Raw genomic sequence first — 20,779 nt, 5'->3', positions numbered from 1 at the left:
CGCCCTCCACCACCACCACTGTAACTGGGAGGTGTGTTCCTCCTGGTCTGGAGGACCTGGACTACCTGGGTCTGGGTGCTGCATGGCCCCGTCCACTAGGGGACAGCAGCATCCAGACAGTGGAGACCAGACGTTTAGGGTGCGGACGATATTTCATTGAACTGTTTCTATTGTAAAGTTCTACAGGAAATGCTGACTGAGCAGCACCATCATGTGAAGTCAGAACATGAACGTTGATGATAACGACATGAAACTGTAATAAACTAAAGAACAACAGATAGTCAGCTTTATTATTCTCCTGTTGACATGATTCATGAACATAAAGTGTAAATATTAAGCTGCTGAACACAATCTGTCAGTTGAGAAACTAAAGTGAAGCCTTGATTGAGTTCAGGTTCTATCTTCTCTTCCTGTTTGTTACAAGCTAATCTGTGTCTGTTATAACATGAGAAGAGGCTGGTATTGGTGGTAATAAGGTAACTTCATACATGTGAGATCAACTCCCACTGTTATTGAGAAATATGAGTAAATGAAGTGCAGAACTCCATCGTTCCACAAGGGAGGAGCTGCAACAGAAAGCAAAGCAGAAACATCCATTTACATGTGTTCATCTACTGTTCATCTTATGTTGTCATGAACAAAACTCATCTGCAGAGACACTTTAGGGTCACAACACATGAAGGAACCAAAGGACTAAACTAAATCCAGGTCCAGGTGGAGTGAGGAGTCCAGATCCTCTGATCAGATCCAGAGGAACACAGAGATGATGGTGGACTCACTCTGAGTGAGATCACTTCCATCTGAGGAGAGAAGAAGAAGAGAAGATAGATCCCTCCCATCTGAGGAGAGAAGAAGAAGAAGAGATGAATGAGTGTTTCCAGAGACTCCCTTCATCAGCTGTCAGTCAGTGATGCAGCACATCCAGTAGAAAGAGCAGCAGGACTTCAGTCCTTCCAGCTCTCATCTTATCGGATTGGAGTGAACACACTGAGCTCCAAGCTCACACACCTGCAGACACTTTGGACATCAAGTCTGTTCACTCTGCACATTTCACTCAAGTACACAGTGGAGATAAAGAGCTGAGGGTCCTGAACGCATCACAACCGCAGAAACAGAGAGGTGTTCACTGCTCACTGTAATGATGGTTCAAAGCTGATAAAAACCACAGTCTCAGTGACATTTGAAAGCATCATCTCTTTGAAATATTCCAATGAGAGAGATCAGATCAGATCAGACTGATGAATGAGGACCACTGTCTCTACACATGTTGAGATGCTGTCAACTGATAAACAGCGTTATTTCCTGCAGACTTCAACACAACAACAACAACAGTCGTCTTCACAACAACTCAAACACATGATCACAACAATATTGTGGCTCATCTGATTGGCTGACTTTCTGTCCAATCCTGAAGCCTGTCAGCGTTCTCCTCTCACAGCTTCACTGAGAAGGTTGGAGGTTTACAGGAAATACTGGATTTGTGCTGGATTTGTGTTTAGTTCAATACTGCTGGAACCAGCATGGACTGAGTCCAACACTTTACTGACCTCAGAGTCTCCAGTCTACATTGTGGACTCTCCAGTCCAGCAGACAGCAGCTTCACTCCTGAATCTTTCAGGTCGTTGTCACTCAGATCCAATTCTCTCAGATGGGAGGGGTTGGACTTCAGAGCTGAGGCCAGAGAAGAACAGCTGATCTCTGACAAATTGCAGCTCTTCAACCTGAATAAAGAATAAAAGATGAAGAATCCATTTATAATTCAATCAGATGTGTTCATGTGTTAAATGTGTAGCTCAACATGACTATGTATGAATCCAATTGTTTTCACATTCATTTTTAAATATATCACAAAATGTTTAAAAATCACAATAATATCATATCATTGGTTCTAATATTGATCCTTTAAACTGCTGCATTTGGAAATATGTTTTGATATACATGTACATATATATATATACATATATATATACATATATATATATATATATACATATATACATATATATATATATATATATATACACATATACATATATATGTATACATATACACATATACATACATACATACATACATACATACATACATACATACATACATACATATATATATATATATATATATATATAGTGTATGTGTGTGTGTGTGTGAAGGGAGGAGACAGGTCTGTATGCAGGTAGAATATTCACAGGGAAAAAGCGGCAGGATCTCGTGGTCGGGGACAGAAGGCTGAGTGAATTACCGGGGGAAGAGGCAAGGCGGGGTAGTCCAAAACAGGCAGGGTTGGTAACGGGGAATCAGTCCAAGGGTATACGCTGGAAGGTCTTGCATGAAAGCAGAGAACGATTTGGCAGTGAGTGTGTGAGTGACTGGGGTCTAAATAGTGGGTGCAGCAGAGTGAGCAGGTGAGAGTGATGAGCTTGATGAGGTGGGTGTGACTAACAGGTGCACTGAATACACTGATTAGGTGAGTGAGAGATGGAAAATCAGGATAGTATTGGCAGAGCTGTGACAATAAACATATAATATCTATAATAGTAACAGAGTCTGTGAACTGACCTCAGAGTCTCCAGTCTACAGTGTGGACTCTCCAGTCCAGCAGACAGCAGATTCACTCCTGAATCCTGCAGGTCGTTGTCACTCAGATCCAGTTCTCTCAGATGGGAGGAGTTGGACTTCAGAACTAAAGCCAGAGAAGAACAGCTGATCTTTGACAAACTGCAGTCAATCAACCTGAATAAAGAACAAAAGATGAAGATAAGAATCCATTTATAATCCAATCAGATGTGTTCATGTTTTAAATGTGTAGCTCAACATGACAATGTCCTCATCAATGAGCTTTTCTCTTTGTCATTGTGTTATTGTGGATCATCATCATGTCAGCCTTCTACAGACATCATCCAAATGTCATCACAACATTCATACACCTATTGATGTCAACACAGATTAATACCATGCTACTGGTCTCAGTCAGGTCTGGAACTAGAGGATCAAGATCAGATAAGACCTTGTGGACTCAAAGACGGTTCATGACTTCATTGATTACATGAGCTTCTTCTTTGTGTATCTGGTAGCTTAATGTGTTTAACAGGAGAGGTCCACATGTGTTCAGGTGTGTCTTTATGTCAGCTGTCCATCACCAGAGTTCTTGGTGGCAGTAATCATTCCTCCTGTCATACTGAGTGTGAAGTGGTCCCTTCATAACAACTACACTGAAGAAATCACTTCACAAGTTCAGCTGAAACTAATATGAAGCTTCATCAGTCTGAGTCAGACAAACCAAAGTTACAGACTATTGAGGAGCAGATTCCCTCTTTGAGTTCCTCTTCCTCCACTGAGCTCAACAAGGAAACACTGTGTTCAACCCGCTGCTACGTCCTGCTGAGGAAGGTAGTACACAGTACATGTACACACTACACGGTACACAGTACATGTAGACACTATACAGTACACGGTACACAGTACACAGTACATTTACACAGTACACGGTACATACATGTACAGACCAGTGTACAGACCAGTGTTTACTGTATTAGATACTTCATGGTTTAGCTCCCCAGCTCTTAATCTATTTATTCTAACAGCTCATGTTGAAACATCATCAATGTCCTAAACAACCTAAAGGTTCAGATAATGAGACCAAACATGGAACAGAACCACAGTTAGACCTGCTGTCAACAAGAACCAGGAAACAAGTTAGAACCTTAAACATTTATAGTCTGATGACTAATCATAATCATCACTTGTTGAAGAGCCACTTCCACTATGACTGGTCTCAGCTGACTTCTTTTATAATTACAACAGAGACTTATGTTCTAAAGCCTGCTCTGTGGAGAAGTTTGGGCCTGTGTTAGGCTGCTGCTTATTACTCTGAGCTCTGCTTTAATCTCACCACAGTGTGGGTGTCTCTGTAGCAGCCTCATCAGCTTCTGATATCATGAAGATCACCACAGTTCACAACTTCAGCTTTATTGAGCTTTGCATTCAAGTCATTCTCTCTCTGTATACACAGAGTTTGTATCTGCTGTCATCAGATCTTCATCCTCCTCCTTCATCTCCCTCACACACTCTACAGCCTCATCAGGACTGACATCAAATTCACTGACTGATGGACTACAATGAGTCTGTGGAAGCTAAAAACTCTCCTGTCAATCACTTCACTTCTCTACTTTCTGTTACTCCAACAAATATTCAGCTTTTGCTTTCAGAAACCTGACAGTCAGTGAACTGACCTCAGAGTCTCCAGTCGACAGTGTGGACTCTCCAGTCCAGCAGACAGCAGCTTCGCTCCTGAATCCTTCAGGTTGATGTTCTCACTCAGGTCCAGCTCTCTCAGATGGGAGGGGTTGGAGCTCAACGCTGAGGCCACAACTTCACAGTGAGTCTCTGAGAGTCCACAGCCAGAAAGTCTGTCATGACACAAATATTATAAAATATTTTTACGAAAGAGGACACTTAACATTTACTTCCTGCTTCCTGTTTTGATGAACATTGTCTCTTCACATCAGTCGTTCAGCTGATCTTATCTCACTGTGTTTCACAGGAAACAATAACTCATTCCTGCAGACTCAATATTTTGTTGAGGGATCCACCTAAAATGTGTGAGACACACCTCATCCAAACCTTCCTCTCAATCCATTTCCTCAAAGAATGAATTCATTAATTGACTTATCAAATGAAAGATGAAACACATACATAGAAACATAGTGAAACTGTGGTAGTGCTGTGTACTGCAGCTGAACTCTGATACTGTCTCACACCTCTACCTCCAGCAGAGCAAGAGCAGGAAGTGAGGTCCTAAAGCTCAGTCATGAAGCGTTCTGTGGTTTATTGATGATAACCTTTAAGAGATTTTCTTTCATTTATCAATATTTAATCGTATGTGCTTCTGTACTCACTGAATAGTAAAGATGAGTAAATCAGATAATCTTGATTTAATGTACTCCTGATCAGAGTCAGAATAAGAAACAGATGATGCAACAATGGAAACTGTTAAAGAGACATCCTGACTGATGTTCCACTCAGGAAGACCAGACAGGAACCTTCATGGGGGCCAAGAATTAAATGTTAACTTAAAGAAGTCTGTCATGATATATATATATATATATTATGTATATATATATACATATATATATATATATATATATATATATATAAATACATACATATATACATATATATATATAAATACATACATATATCATCAACATTTATCATCTTCTGTGTCTGTGTAGTAGGAGAAGCTCAGCGCTGCAGTGTGAAAATAAAATACATAAAATAATAAAAAAGTAGTAATTAAAGCAGCAGTAACGTTGAGGTTTATCATCACTATGCTCTTTAATAATTCATCAGCATGTTTCAGATAACATAGAAATGTGAACGTCTCCAGAGTCAGAGTGTGTTCTGCTGTAGAAACATGGAGGACTCCGTGGAAGAGGACCCTCTCTACAGAGATAGAGATGGATTTTTATAAGATATATGAAACATTAAGATTCTTAGTTTCAGGTCACTGATTAAAACATAGTTTTACAGATTATATTCCACTTCTGAGAATTAATCCCCGTAATGTTACACACTGTTCCTTTAAAACAAATGAAAAGCCAATTGATGAAAATGTATTGAAACAATCTAAAGATAGAACCCTGAATTCAACTTGGTTTGTTTGTTTTCTGGTGCTTTTTTAAGAAGGGGGTGTGGCCTGATCCAGATGTTATTTAAACTCTTGAGCATAGTGTTAAAATAAGCAGGTGTTACCTGTAAGTGTGATGATGTCAGACATGTATTAATACCTAAAGTACATGAAGTGATGACTGTAAAATACTGCTACATGTTGTGATAAAACCTCAAACACAACCTCTAAAGTGCTTCATCTGTTTCAGCAGGTTTGCATGTCGCCTCCATCACCCAAAGGAAGATGAACACAGGAAGAATGATATCAATATGAAATATAACAATCATTAGAAATAAATAGAATAACTGTTTTCATTAACTTCACAGTGAAAACACAACAACTGAAACAGAAACATGATTTCACTCTGTGATGAAATATAACTGAATTATAATGTTGTAATAAACATCTGGAACACTATTTTAAGAATAATATGAATTTCATAGTTTGTATATTTGAAGAACTAAACTGCTGATCTACACTGATTCATAAAGTTAATCACATCTGGACTTACCGAGCCTTTCTGCAGTTCCTCACAGCTGGAATCAGTCTCAGTCGTCCCTCCTCTGATGTGTTGAACTTGTTCAGGTCCAACTCATCCAGAACCTCCTCTGACATCTGCAGCATGTAGGACAGAGCTGAGCAGTGGATCACTGAGAGTTCCTTCTTTGATCTGTTCTCTGACTTCAGGAACTCTTGGATCTCCTGATGTACAGAGAGGTCGTTCATCTCCATCAGACAGTGGAAGATGTTGATACTTCTGTCAGGAGAGGTTTCATCACTGTTCATCTCCTTCAGGTTGTTGATGGCTCTCTGGATGATTTCTGGACAGTTGTCTGTCTGACCCAGCAGGCCTCCTAAGAGTCTCTGGTTGGACTCCAGAGAGAGGCCATGAAGGAAGCGGACAAACAGGTCCAGGTGGCCATTTTCACTTTCAAGGGATTTCTCCATGGCTCTACACAGGAAGTCCTCCAGGGATGGATGAGGGCTTCCAATGGTTCCAAAAAACATAGAAATCCACTTTAATAAAGACTTTGAGTTTGAGTACCTGTGCTTGTAGTCTTCTCCAATGAAGTCCTTCAGTACCTCTGTGTTCCTGTTTGTGAAACAGTGGAACATGTAGACTGCAGCCAGAAACTCTTGAACACTCAGATGAACAAAGCAGTAGACTGTTTTCTGGAAGATCACACTCTCTCTTTTGAAGATCTCTGTACAAACTCCTGAGAACACCGAGGCCTCTGTGACATCAAGACCACAATGCTCCAGGTCTTCTTGGTAGAACATGATGTTTCCTTTCTCCAGATGTTCAAACGCCAGCCTCCCCAGCTTCAGAAGAACTTCCCTGTCAGCCTCTGTCAGCTCCTGAGGACTGGTCTCATGTCCCTCATGGTACTTCTGCATCTTCCTCTTTGTCTGGACCAGCAGGAAGTGTGAGTACATGTCAGTCAGGGTCTTGGGCAGCTCTCCTCTCTGGTCTGTAGTCCACATGTGGTCCAGAACTGTAGCAGTGATCCAGCAGAAGACTGGGATTAGACACATGATGTGGAGGCTCCTGGATGTCTTGATGTGTGAGATGATTCTGCTGGACAGCTCTTCATCACTGAACCTCCTCCTGAAGTACTCGTCCTTCTGGGGGTTGGTGAAGCCTCGTACTTCTGTTACCCTGTCAACACGTGAAGGAGGGATCTGATTGGCTGCTGCAGGTCTGGAAGTTATCCAGACGAGAGCCGAGGGAAGCAGTTTCCCCTCAATGAGGTTTGTCAGCAGCACGTTGACCGACGCCTTCTGTGTGACATCAGACACAACCTCATTGTTGATGAAATCCAATAAAAGTCTGGTTTCATCCAGACCATCAAAGATGAACACAACTTTACAGACAGAGAGCTTCTCTGCTGGGACCTTCTGTAATGTTGGATGGAAAAGATGGAGCAGCTTGAGAAGACTGTACTGCTCATCTTTGATCAAGTTCAGCTCCCTGAACGAAAGCAGAACCACCAGACTGACATCTTGGTTCTCCAAACCCTCGGCCCAGTCCAGAGTGAACTTCTGCATCGAGAAGGTTTTTCCAACGCCAGCGACGCCGTTCGTCAGAACGACTCTAATGCGTCTCTGTTGGTCAGCTGAGGCTTTAAAGATATCGTGGCACTTGATCGGAGTGTCATGGAGGGTCTTCTTCTTGGAAGCTGACTCAAGCTGCCTCACCTCATGTTGGGTATTAACCTCTTCACTCTGTCCCTCTGTGATGTAGAGCTCAGTGTAGATCCTGTTGAGGAGGGTTCCACTTCCTGTTTCATCACTTCCTTCAGTCACACATTCACATCTCTTCTTCAGACTGATCTTATGTTCATCTAAAACCTCCTGCAGACCACTATCTGCTGAAACAGAGAAACCAGAGAGAACATATACAGAAGTGAATGTTAGAAAGTCATCATCACCTGAAGTCAGAAAGAACTTCAAAGTGATTCTTACATTTATTGTTAATAGTTTTTTATGACTAAAAGGAATCAAACAAGGAGCTTGTGGACAAAGCTGCTTTCTCTTTGACTGTGTCGGTGTTCATGTTTGATTGACAGCAGAGGAGTCTCAGCTGCTCGTCTGCAGCTCTTCATCTAAACGCTGCCATCGATTGATTCATGTCTCAATGCAACTTCTTCATTAAAAACAAAAATGAATTCAAGGAGCCTCTACACAATTATGTATTGATGGTAAAGGACATGCTTCAACATGCACCAACATGCGTTAAAAGGTTCACGGTCGGCCGGCTCTGTGAACAAAGAGAAGCTCTGACAACAACACACAGAGAGAGACTTCATTCTCTGCTCAGGTAGACTTTACTAATCTATATCTTTACAGAGATGACAGTTGTTGATGAGATATTCATTAATATATAATAATTAAAATACAATCTGAATGTTAAAAACAGCTCCTTTAACTTGAGCTTATTATTCTTGAAGTCCCTGAGAATATAGAAACACTAAAAACTTTATTAAAATGTGTTTGTTTGTGCAGGTTCATTATGAATCAATGAGACCTTTTTCCTTGGTGTGTTTCCATCATTGCAGTGAAACAAGTGTCTTTGTATTAAAACAACACGTCCTGTTTCCAGACATGAAGACATCAGCAGAGAAATGGACAGTCTTACTTTGTACACTTCTGGTCTCACTGGCTGTCTGCAGTCCAACTCTGGTTCTGGATCCGGACTTCAGCTCCTCCTCAGAATCACGACTCCTCTTCTTCTCTCTGTGGAGACATTTCAATATATTTAAAGTGATTTGTTGGTTGTTGATGAAACAGATCCAGATATGGACTAAAGTGAGTAGAAGCTCAGATGTTCACAGAGAACAGAGTTACTGTTCTGTTTGAAAATGTTCTTTTATTTAAACTCTCCTGCTTTCACAAACTCTGATCAGCTGATGAAACATTTAGTGATGAAACATTTAGTGATCTGTCAGTAGTTTGTTTATTAATACTAACTCAACACTTCCTGCTGCTCCTTCACAGTAAAAGTCCTCCATTAAAGAAAGCTGATCTTGTCCTTCACTGTGTCACAGAGTCTCTGATCAGCTCAGCTTGAGTTGGTTCTGTTTGAACTGAGGTCAGAAGAGGTCTACATGTTGTGGTGGACCAACAGTCTAACACACAGCATGTAACAGTGGAGTCTCAGGTTCAAGTCCACACACTTTCCTTCTTCATGTCTGTTTTCTGTCACGTTCTACTGTCAACTATCAAATGAAGGATCAATTCAAACATGATGGAAACAGAAGAGGTCCAAATGTTCAGTCGACCATTTCCTGTCTTGTTTTAGTCATCAGAGAACTTTTCCAGCAGAACTGCTCATGGATGTTTGTTCTGGACCTTCAGGATCAATATATGGAGGAGAGAGTCTAAACTCAAAGGTCCACTTACTGAAGATTTAAAGCTTCACACTGAAAGCTCTGAATCTGCAGTAAGTGAACCTTTGAGCTTCATCTTTCTTCTCCATATTTGACACAAGTAGTTATTTAAAGAACAAAGTCAAACATCAACACACAGAATGAAGATGATGCTTTTTCACCACATGTTGCTCAGTTATGATGTTAACTGATTCAAGAAGCAGCTGGTAGGTCTGAACAGCTGACTGGAGTCAGACATGAGACATGATTTACACGTTTGAAGCACATTCTTCACAGTCTGAACATGACTTCAGAGTTTGGTCAGAAACATGTGAGTGTGTTCATGAAGTGTAAATGGTGAAGTGGAGGTTCTCAGGTGTTTAGACACACGAAGTGTCCAGATGAAGATCCATCTTAGTTTGAAACAGTATCTGCACTAATAGTTCTGCATCAGGAATATTAATCTTTGAGCAGAACATTTAGTCTTCATCCTCAATGCATCATCTTCATCAGGTCAGCTCACAGTAAAAACAGTTACTTCGTACTGTGTGTCTGAGGGTCCAGGTTCATTAATGAAGTCTGGAGGTTCTTCTTTGGACCAATCACTCTTCATAGACAGACAGATAGATCCTGGAGACTCTGCTCTCTGTCTGGACTGAACTCTGCAAACATCAACATGATTTTATTCAGAATGAATCTTTGAGAACAACAAAGACATTAAAGTAGATCTGAATACACAAACTACTGTTACTGCCAATACTTAGAGGATTAAAAGTGTGTAATAGTACTCTTAGATTACATTACAGCTGTCACTGATACTAAGAGGAAGAGTTTCATTCATGAAAAGTTTGTTCAATATATCATTTAGTTATCAATTACATCTTAGTAGAACGATCAGAAAAATTAAATATACAAACAGAAAATCAACAGAAACTGAGTTCTCTTACTTTGAGTCTGAGGGTCCAGGTTCTTTACTGAAGTCTAGAATAAGACTTCTGGACCGATCACTGTTCATAGACTGACAGCCGGAGACTAGAGACCCTGCTCTGTCCTCCTCTTCCTCCTGACAACCACTCATCTTCTGATCTGAAGTCAGTCTGAGAGTAAAACACACACACACACACACACACACACACACACACACACACACACACACACAGTATCACAGTTGAATCACAGTTTTCAGCAGGTTTAAAGTGTTTTCTTCAGTCGATCCTGACTTTGTGCTCACAGAAGAATCAAAGTGTTGATTCATTCTAACATGTGTGTCCTCTACAGTCCACAGGGAGAGAAGAAACTCACACACTTTGACAGTAAAACAATCACATGTTGGATTAACACTCACCCTGCCTCAGCCTTCAGCTTCTCTGCTTCTGCTCCGGGACTCAAAATAGAGTCTGAACTTTTTGACTGAACACATCAGGATTTTTTTCCTGTTCTCATGTATCTGGATTACATGATCACTGTAGCTCCGCCCCTCTTCATTTACAGGAAACCAGCTGAGTTCATGTAGAAGTGTGTGGGTGTGTCTTTTTATCATGATGTGTTTATGAGGGTCTCTCTCCGCTTGAACAGGTTGAATTGAAATGAGTTGTGGTCAAAATGTTGCTCCATTATCTTCATGTTTAAATGATGAACATACATCTATAAGAGCTTTGTGTGTGTGCATTCAGCATGTTGGTACAGCCTGGTTGATCACTCAGAGTAGAGATAGACCTTTAGTCCTGTTTGAATCAGGAGGGAACAGATACCGAAACACTGCGGAGAGTTTGTAACGAACATCACGTGACTATTCACGCACACTGGGCGTGATGGTGACCGTGTAAACAGGAAGTAGATTTATTGCTTACTTCAAATAATACGACAGAGTAATAAAATCTTTAATAATGAAAGGTTGTGTTTGATATTTAAGACCTTCCTCTATAAACTCAAACAGACACATTTCATGTAAAGTTTTAGAAGTTTTATTTTTCAGACTTAGTTACAATGCTCTCTGTCTCTCTCTGTCTCTCTCTCTCTGTCTCTCTCTCTCTGTCTCTCTCTCTCTCTGAGTGTGCGAGCTGAGAGCAGGTGGTGGTGGCAGAGCGTGTGCGTCGTAGTGTTTTCTTGTTAATGTCATATTTTTCACATAGTTTAATAATCACAGTTTCACAGTAGTTTATAGTTTAGTGTTGGGGTATTTTGTGGGTTTATTTTATTTTTTTCTTTTCTTTTCTCACCGGCGTCTGCCGGTAGCGTGGCGGACGCCATGGCTAGCATGTGCTACAAGCACCTCACCCGCAAGCACGGGGTTAAGGTGTGTGCCACGTTCCCCTGCAGCGTGGAGGACATCGGCCTCGCTGTGGGGGAAAAGGTCGGCCACGGCGGCGTCGTGTCGGCCGCACGTATGAACAGAGCCGTGGTTGTGTTCCTGGACCAGGTGGAGAAGGTGAACTCGGTGGTCGAGACGGGCATCACCGTAAACAGCTGTTTCGTGCAGGTACTGCCTTTATGCCAACCCGCCACCAAGGTAGTCCTCTCGAACGTCCCCCCCTTCATCACCGACGAGTTCCTCAGCAGAGAGCTGTCCAGACACGGGAAGGTGGCGTCCCCGATCCGCAGGATGTTGTCTGGGTGTAAGTCTCCATTGCTGAAGCACGTGGTGTCTCATCGTAGACAGCTCTATATGATACTGAACAACCGGAACGAGGAGCTCAACCTCCGTTTCGTTGTTAAAGTAGATGATTATGACTACACCATATACGCCACTTCAGCGGGCATGAAGTGCTTCGGTTGTGGAGAGGAGGGACACTCGGTGAGGGCCTGTCCGGAGCGGAGCGAGCCGGCTCCGCCCGGCCCGGGAGCGGCTGCGGCTGCTGACGCGGGGGCCCCCGCCGCTCCACCGGTACCGGAGCGGCCGAGGGCTCCCGCCTGGGGAGGCGCTGGCGCGGCGGGGATGCCGCTCGCGAGCGGGGTCCCCGCCGCGGGGGTGGCCGCCCCCATCGTGCGGCCGATCGCGGCTCCGCGGATCTCTCCGCGGAGACCCGCCGCTGTGGCCGAACCAACACACAGGGTGAGTTCAGTTGATGCACCGGGGGTGGAGGTAGCTACGGGTGAAAAGGGGGGTTTGGGTGAGGGTATTGCGTGTAAAGAGGGGGTGGTGGGTGAGGAGGTTGTTCTGGGAGGAGAAGGTGTTCTGGGTGGGGTGGGGGAGAAGGAGGTGGGGGGTGGTGTGAGCGGTGTGTGTGGGATGCAGGTGGAGGAGGAGGCAGGTGAGGGGGTAGTGGAGGAGAAGGCAGGTGAGGGGGGCATGGAGGAGAAGGCAGGTGAGGGGATCGCGGAGGAGAAGACAGGTGAAGCAGGGGAAAAAAAAGAGAAAAGAAAAGACGGAGGGGAGCGCAGTGCGCTGTGGAGTGAGCAGGTGGAGGAGGCGGAGATGGAGGAAATAAATCAGGGTAAAACAAAAAGTACAACAAAGCGCAGGAGGTCAAGCAGGGCGGTGGCGATGAGTGTGGGTGTGACTGATGAGAGTGCGAATGATGAGTGTGTGTCTGATAGTAGCGATGTCCCGGTTTTTAGCAGCAGTCAAAAGAAAAAGATGTTCACGTCAGAAAAATTAAAGTTGTTTTTAGCCCAAACAAAAAACCAGCACGGGGTAAAGGTGGGTGAGCACTTCCCAGACCTCGGTCTTTTTATTGCCTCGGCCAGACTCCACATGAGCCAGAGGGAGGAGTCTGGCCTCACAGACCAGGAGGCTTTTAGACTGAAAAAACTAGTGCTTAAGGCAAAGCGTCAGCTGAGCAGTGATGGAAAGGACAGCTTGGGTTATTTTATCTAAGTTACTGTTTTATTGTTTGGTTTTTACTTTAATTTTATCCACCATGGATGTTTTTAAAGTGGGCCTTTCCAACGTCAACGGTGCCAGAGACGTCCGGAAGAGAACGTCTATCTGTGAAACATCCAAAATGAAAAAGATAGACGTTCTCTTCCTACAGGAGACGCACAGTGATTTTAACAACGAGTCTGACTGGAGGAGGGAGTGGGAAGGGGAAGTCATTTTAAGTCACAACACCTCCCTTAGCGCAGGAGTGGGCTTCCTCTTCTCACAGGCTTTTAAACCCAACGCACTGGAGGTCCAGCATTTTATCGAGGGGAGGCTTCTTTTAGTCAAAGCTCGGTTCGACACATTTTCTGCTGTTTTTATCAACGTTTATGCTCCAACATCCGGCGCAGAGAGGAAGCAGTTTTTACTCAAAGTGAATGACGTTTTAAATGGTTGCTCCACGGAGGATTTTTTATTCTTGGGGGGGGATTTTAACTGCACAGAAGATGCAATTTTAGATCGTAATCACGCAGAGCCTCATCCGGCCTCTCAGCACGCCTTGAAGCAGCTGGTCCGCTCTCACGGCCTGGTGGACGTGTGGAGGAGGATGCACCCAGACTCCAGACAGTACACCTGGTCCCACCTCAGAGAGAGCAGGGTCTCCTCAGCCAGGTTAGATCGTATTTATTGTTTTAAGCATCATTTTAGCATTTTTAAGAGTTGTGCTATTATGCCTACTGGTTTTAGTGATCATTCTCTGGTTTTAGCTCATGTTCTTATCAGGAACATTTTACCCAGAAGTGCTTATTGGCATTTTAATTCTGTTTTAACATTTGATAAGAGTTTTAGAGAGGTTTTTATTTATTTTTGGGGTGCTTTTAGACAGAGGAAGGGCGAGTTTAGCAATCTTAGACAGTGGTGGGACCATGGTAAGACACAAATAAGACTACTGTGTCAACAGCACACTTTAAACGTCACACGGGATAGCACCAGATCTATGAAAGATCTGGAGACCGACATAGTGGAACTGGAACATTTAAGTGAGTCCACAGGAGATCGAGGTTATATTGAAAACCTCAAAGAGAAAAAAATGGCTTTAGCCGACCTGCTGGATAGTAAGGTGCAGGGCGCCCCGGTCAGGTCCCGGTTCCTGAACATCACAGAGATGGATGCTCCCTCTAGCTATTTCTTCAGTCTGGAGAAAAAGAACGGGCAGGGGAAAGTAATCCACGCGCTGCTGTCTGACACAGGGCAGGAACTGGCGGAACCAAGCCAGATACGAGGGCGAGCTGTGAGCTTTTATCAACAATTGTACTCCACAGAATACCAGGAAGAGCCAGCTCTCCTGGAGAGTTTCTGTGGAGGACTGCCCCAGGTCTCTGAAGAGGCCAACTCGCAGCTCGAGGGCCCCCTCCAGATGCAGGAGCTGCTGACCGCCCTGCAAAGCATGCAGGGGCGGCGGGCTCCTGGCATCGATGGCCTTACAGTTGAATTTTATAAGGCCTACTGGGACATCCTCGCAGAGGATGTCTCAGAGGTTTTTAATGAGTGTCTGGCCTCTGGTTCCATGCCAGTGTCCTGCAGGAGGGCAGTCCTCACATTGCTGCCCAAAAAAGGAAATCTGCAGGACATCAAAAATTGGCGCCCTGTGTCTTTGCTCTGTGTGGATTACAAACTCCTGTCCAAAGTATTGGCCTCCAGGCTGGGAAAAGTTATGGAGCAGGTTATCCACCGGGACCAGACCTACTGCGTCCCTGGCAGGTCCATGGTGGACAACGTCCACCTAATTTGAGATGTTTTGCATGTCTCTAGTTCATTAGGTGTAGACGCTGGTTTGATTTCCCTGGACCAGGAAAAGGCTTTTGACTGCGTTGAGCACAGCTTCTTGTGGAACGTGATGGAGAAGTTTGGGTTCAGCGCGGGCTTCGTAGCTAAGATCAAGGTGCTGTACAGGGATGTTGAGTGTGCTGAAAATCAACGGCAGTCTGAGTGCTCCTTTTAGAGTGTGTAGAGGGGTCCGGCAGGGCTGTGCTCTGTCTGGGATGCTCTACGCTCTCTCCCTTGAACCTCTCCTCCACAAGATACGCTCTAGCACTCAGGGTTTGTTTTATCCGGGTTTTAATAAAGAAATGATTTTATCTGCTTATGCAGACGATATTATATTTTTTATTAAAAACCAAAGTGAGGTCAACATTTTAGCAGGCATTATACAGGATTTTAGCTCGGCATCGGCAGCGAGGGTCAACTGGGGGAAAAGTGAGGCCCTCGCTGTCGGTGAGTGGCGCGGCGGTCTCCCAGTTCTCCCCCAAAACCTGGAATTGAAAAGAGGAGGTCTAAAGTACCTAGGGGTGTTTTTGGGAGCAGACCATATAGTGAAGAAGAACTGGGAGACTGTCACAGAAAAGGTTGAAGAAAAACTTAAAAAATGGAAATGGCTGCTCCCCCAGATGTCGCTTAGAGGGAGAGTGCTGGTTTTAAACAACTTGGTAGCATCCCAGTTGTGGCACCGGTTAGCCTGTGTGGACCCCCCCTTAGGCTTACTTGCGGAAATCCAGAGGAAGATGGTGGACTTCCTCTGGGGGGGTCTACACTGGGTGCCACAGGGGGTGCTGTTTTTAGCCAGGGAGGAGGGAGGACAGGGCCTTGTCCACCTGGCCAGCCGGACTGCCACTTTTAGACTACAGTTTATTCAAAGGTACCTCACAGGCCCGGCAGATCTGGTGTGGACAGATGTGGCCAGCAGCATCCTGAGGCGTGCCAATAACCTGGGGTTGGATGATGCTCTGTTTTTAACTGATCCTAAATTTTTAAAACTAACTATGTTGCCTCCTTTTTACCAGGGCGTCTTTAAGTCATGGGCCCTTTTTAACCAAAAAAGGTGCCCGAAAGCCAACTCTCTGCACTGGTTGTTGAGAGAACCACTGGTCAATGGAGCCAGGCTGGACGTCAGCAACCACACCACCCACGGCCTGATGGCGGCGCTGATCCAGTCTGGAACCTTGACCCTGCAGCAGCTGGTGGATGCAGCGGGGCCGGCACTGACCAACACCCAGGCCCTGGGTTCTCTGCTGGGGCTGCAGTCTCTCCGGGTGGCAAGGAGGATCCTGGAGCTCTGGTCCAGCAGGCTATCAAAGAAAGAGAAAGACCTCCTGATGGGTGACCGGACCAGGACCAGCCCGGACGCTGCAGACCCCTACCCGGACATCATCCTGAGCCCAGGGCTGGGAGAAAAGACCGGCCCCCTTCTGAGAGTCATCCACGCAGAAAAACTAACAATAACAAAAGCGGACAAAGAGACTCTGTACCGCAACTGCGTGAAGTGCATCCACCAGGCCGGACTGAGCGGCAGACCTCCCACTGTGTGGACCAAGAGATGGGGACAGGACGGACCCGGCCCACAGTGGAGGATTTTATACAAAGCCCCCCTCAAAAAATGGACAGGCGACCTCCAGTGGAGAATCTTGCACGGTGCCGTCGCTTCCAATGCTTTTATTTCTGTTATTAATCCAACTGTTCTTAGCGGGTGTCCATTTTGCGGAGTACGTGAGACAATTTACCACGTTTTTACTGAGTGCAAGAGACTCACCAGTCTCTTCTCTCTTTTAACATCGGTTTTTACACGTTTTAACGTTGTTTTTACTGAGAGGATTTTTATCTTGGGAGCTGGCTACAACAAAAATTTTAAAATCAAGTGGCAGCTCCTCAACTTCCTCTCAGCCCAAGCCAAACTGGCCATTTACACCAGCAGAAAGAGGAAGGTGGAGCAGGGGGCGGGGCAGGAAGCGGCGGCAGTGTGGAAGACGAACCTCCGGTCAAGACTCCGGCTTGAGTTCGAATTTTATCGACAGGTCTCCGATCTCGAGTCTTTTAAAGAGCGTTGGTGTTTTAAAAACACACTGTGTGAGGTTCTTAACGACCAGCTGTCCTTTTCACACTTTTTACTTGACTGATGTATTTTAAAAACAAAAGAAAACAGTTTTTTAATTTATTTTTTGTATTTATTTACATTTGAGACGTCTTGTGACTGTAAAAATTTAAACAATATGTAAATAAAGTGTTTTTGTAAAAATCAAAAAAATCTCTGTCTGTCTGTCTGTCTGTCTGTCTCTCTCTCTCTCTCTCTCTCTCTCTCTCTCTCTCTCTCTCTCTCTCTCTGTCTGTCTGTCTGTCTCTCTGTCTCTCTCTCTCTCTGTCTCTCTCTCTCTCTCTCTCTCTGTCTGTCTGTCTGTCTCTCTCTCTCTCTCTCTCTCTCTGTCTGTCTGTCTGTCTCTTTCTCTGTCTGTCTGTCTGTCTGTCTGTCTCTCTCTCTCTCTCTCTCTCTCTCTGTCTCAAACAGCCTTTTGGACCCCGACCAGTCCGGGTTCAAAGTGGGTCACTCGACAGAGACGGCCCTCCTTGTGGTGACAGAGTCGCTTCACGCCGCGAGAGCTAACTCTCTCTCCTCTGTCCTGGACTTGTTTGCGGCGTTTGACACTGTGAACCATCAGATCCTCCTCTCCACCCTCGAGGGGATGGGCGTCTCAGGCTCTGCACTCTCCCTGTTTGCATCCTACCTGACGGGTCGATCCTACCAGGTGACCTGGAGGGGGGCCGTGTCGGAACCACGCATGCTGACTACGGGGGTTCCGCAAGGTTCAGTTCTGGGCCCCCTTCTCTTCTCGCTGTACACAACATCTCTGGGTTCTGTTATTCGCTTGCATGACTTCTCCTATCGTTGTTATGCCGATGACACCCAGCTGGTCTTGTCATTTCCCCCCTGGTGACACCCAAGTGGAGACGCGCATCGCTGCGTGTTTGGCTGACATCTCGAAGTGGATGACGACACACCACCTCAAGCTCAACCTAGACAAAACCGAGCTACTGTTCCTCCCGGGGAAGGGTTGCCCGCACCAGGACCTGTCCATCACCATTGATGATACCGTGGTGACGCCAACTCGGACTGCGAGGAACCTGGGTGTGACCCTGGATGACCAACTGTCATTCTCGGCAAACATTTCATCCGTTCATCACGCTCCTGCAGATTCCTGTTCTACAACATCAGGAGGATTCGTCCCTTCCTGACTGACGAGACGGTGCAGGTTCTCATCCAGGCTCTTGTCATCTCCCGTCTGGACTACTGCAACTCTCTACTCGCCGGAGCCCCGGCGTCGGCCATCAGACCTCTGGAGCTTGTCCAGAAAGCCGCAGCTCGCCTGGTGTTCAATCGCCCCAAGTTCTCCCACACAACTTCCTTTCTCCGTTCTCTACACTGGCTCCCTGTAAGAGCTCATCCAGTTTAAGACTCTGGTGCTAGAATACAGGGCAGTGAAAGGAACAGCTCCTTCGTATCTCCAGGCCATGGTCAAGCCTTACACCCCCGCCCGACCACTTCTCTCTGCTGCCTCGGGGCGATTGGTTGCCTCGTCGCTCAGAGGTCCTGGCGGTCGGTCGACCCGGTCACGGCTGTTTTCTGTCCTGGCCCCACAGTGGTGGAATGGCTTTCTCTCTTTCTCTCTGTCTCCCTCTCTCTCTCTGTGTTTCTCTCTCTCTCTGTCAATTTTTCAATTTCAATTCAATTTCAATAGCTTTATTGGCATGAAAGTTTAGAAACAGTATTGCCAAAGCATCAACAAAAATAAACATACAATAATATTAATACACAATAACATTAATATACAATATCATTAATATAACATCTAGATTGATTATTAATTACATACGTACAGTGTGTGTGTGTGTGTGTGTGTGTGTGTCACTCACTGTCCCTCATGTTGTGACATGTTAGGACATATTGGGCAGCTAGATACTTCCTATCTCCTTCTCCTAGGAGTATTTTTAATTTTGAGTTGTTATTACATGTTTTAAAATCTGAAATTACAGAGTTGAATTTGTTAAAGTAAAAGTTCCTAATTTGATTGAATGCTTCACATTTTAGGAGGAAGTGCATCTCTGTCTCGGTCTCACCTGTCCCACAGTGACCACACGTTCTGTTCTCTTTTGGTGTCCATGTCTTCTTGTGTCTTCCTCTTTCTATTTCCAGTGTGTGGTCACTGAGCCTGTACCTGGTGAGGATCTGTCTCTGCTGTCTCTCTCTGACAGTAGAGACATATTCTGACTCTTCATCAGATAACATTCTAGTCTACTTTGTCTTGTAGTTTCTTCCTTCCAGTGCTCCAGATAGGTTTCTTTACATCGTGTTATAATGCGTTTCACTCTGATTGGTGTTTGGAGAGCGGTGTTGTTGTGAGACTGGTCCCGGTGTGTCTGAGAGGAGGCAGTTAGTCTCAGCACCAGCTGAGAGCTCTCTCTCTCTCTCTCTCTTTCTCTCTGTCTGTCTGTCTGTCTGTCTGTCTGTCTGTCTGTCTGTCTGTCTCTTTCTCTCTCTCTCTGTGTCTCTCTCTTTCTCTCTCTCAGTCTTTCTTCTCTCTGTCTCTCTCTCTCTCTCTGTCTGTCTCTCTCTCTGTGTCTCTCTCTCTCTCTCTGAGTGGAGGGAGTGGTGAGTTTTCGGAGCGTGTTTGAGAGTGATTAATAGCGATTTTTCGACATTTTTCTTCGTTTTTTAACGTTGCATATGATAGTGTATTGTGGTGTGTAAGGCTCATAGTGTTTGGGTGAACACTTGGGGGGTTTTAGGTGGGTTTTTTGGTGGTGTTTGCAGCCGATCAGCACGCGCTGGTCGGCGTGCTGCACGCCGCCATGGACTTCACCAAACTAACGCGGAAACACGGCGTGAAGATCCCGCCGCATTTCCCGTGCTCGGTGGAGGACTGCAGCCTGGCAGTGGGGGAGATCATCGGCCACAGCAACGTGAGGTCCACTGCACGGATGAACGGTGCGGTGATCGTGTTTTGTAATACCGAAGAGGATACGGAACTGGTGTTGGACAGCGGGATCGAGGTGAACGGCGGCTTCCTACCCATCTATCCTCTCAGCGACCCGGCGGTAAGAGTCACTGTTTCCAACGTGCCACCGTTCATCAAGGATGAGCTGATAACCAGAGAGCTGTCCAGACATGGAAAGATCGTGTCCAAAGTAAAGAAGATGTCATCTGGGGCCAAGTCTCCACTTCTGAGGCACGTGGTGTCTCACAGGAGACAGCTCCTCATGATCCCCAAGAACAGGAGCAGACAGGTGGACCTCGTGTTCACAGTCACAGTGGAGGACTTTGATTACCTCATTTTTGCGACAACTGAGGATTCTAAATGTTTCAGTTGTGGGAAACGGGGACATCAGAGCAGAGCCTGTCCTGGAAAAAATGGTTCTCATAAAGACCAGAACCAAAACCAGAAAGGTTCTGAGGAGGGCAGAGGAGACAAACAAGATGGACAGGAGGGGACAAGTGGGGTCCAGGAGGTAAGGAAGGAGGGGACGAGTGGGTTTAAGGAGGTAAGAAAGGAGGGGACGAGCGGGGGTAAGGAGGTAAGGAAAGAGGGGACGAGTGGGGGTAAGGAGGTGAGG

General features: G+C 45.2%; 1 protein-coding gene across 3 annotated transcripts; it reads right to left on the bottom strand.

Moving 5' to 3' along the window:
* Nucleotides 1-224: 224 nt before the first annotated feature.
* LOC137889414 (NLR family CARD domain-containing protein 3-like) lies at nucleotides 225-10,971 on the bottom strand. 3 transcript variants are annotated; one of them, XM_068733269.1, is made up of 9 exons: nucleotides 10,886-10,971; nucleotides 10,488-10,637; nucleotides 10,086-10,202; nucleotides 8,811-8,908; nucleotides 6,183-8,043; nucleotides 4,233-4,409; nucleotides 2,560-2,733; nucleotides 1,548-1,721; nucleotides 225-839 (listed from the first exon to the last, which is right to left on the bottom strand). In XM_068733269.1, exons 2-9 carry the CDS (start codon nucleotides 10,616-10,618, stop codon nucleotides 791-793), a joined length of 2,781 nt encoding a protein of 926 aa, XP_068589370.1. In that variant the 5' UTR covers nucleotides 10,619-10,637; nucleotides 10,886-10,971; the 3' UTR covers nucleotides 225-790. The 3 variants fall into 3 exon arrangements, with proteins under 3 accessions (XP_068589370.1, XP_068589379.1, XP_068589386.1); XM_068733278.1 differs by having other exon boundaries at nucleotides 6,183-8,040; XM_068733285.1 differs by lacking the exon at nucleotides 225-839 and adding an exon at nucleotides 2,243-2,324 and having other exon boundaries at nucleotides 1,554-1,721.
* Nucleotides 10,972-20,779: the final 9,808 nt, after the last annotated feature.

Source organism: Cebidichthys violaceus, unplaced genomic scaffold (genome assembly GCF_023349555.1).
Source record: "Cebidichthys violaceus isolate CVI_PGR_0920_01 unplaced genomic scaffold, fCebVio1.0.p SCAF_109, whole genome shotgun sequence".
Classification (NCBI taxonomy): domain Eukaryota; kingdom Metazoa; phylum Chordata; class Actinopteri; order Perciformes; family Stichaeidae; genus Cebidichthys; species Cebidichthys violaceus.
This window is presented reverse-complemented; position numbering and strand designations above follow the sequence as displayed.

Excerpts from the sequence above, each read along its gene's own strand:
- LOC137889414 (XM_068733269.1), bottom strand. The coding sequence starts at position 10,618 with ATGAGTGGTTGTCAGGAGGAAGAGGAGGACAGAGCAGGGTCTCTAGTC. Across the intron at positions 8,909-10,085 it reads CCTGGACCCTCAGACACACA|AGAGAAGAAGAGGAGTCGTG; the intron begins GTACGAAGTAAC and ends ATGTCTCCACAG. Across the intron at positions 840-1,547 it reads TGTAGACTGGAGACTCTGAG|ATGGGAGGGATCTATCTTCT; the intron begins GTCAGTAAAGTG and ends TTCTCTCCTCAG.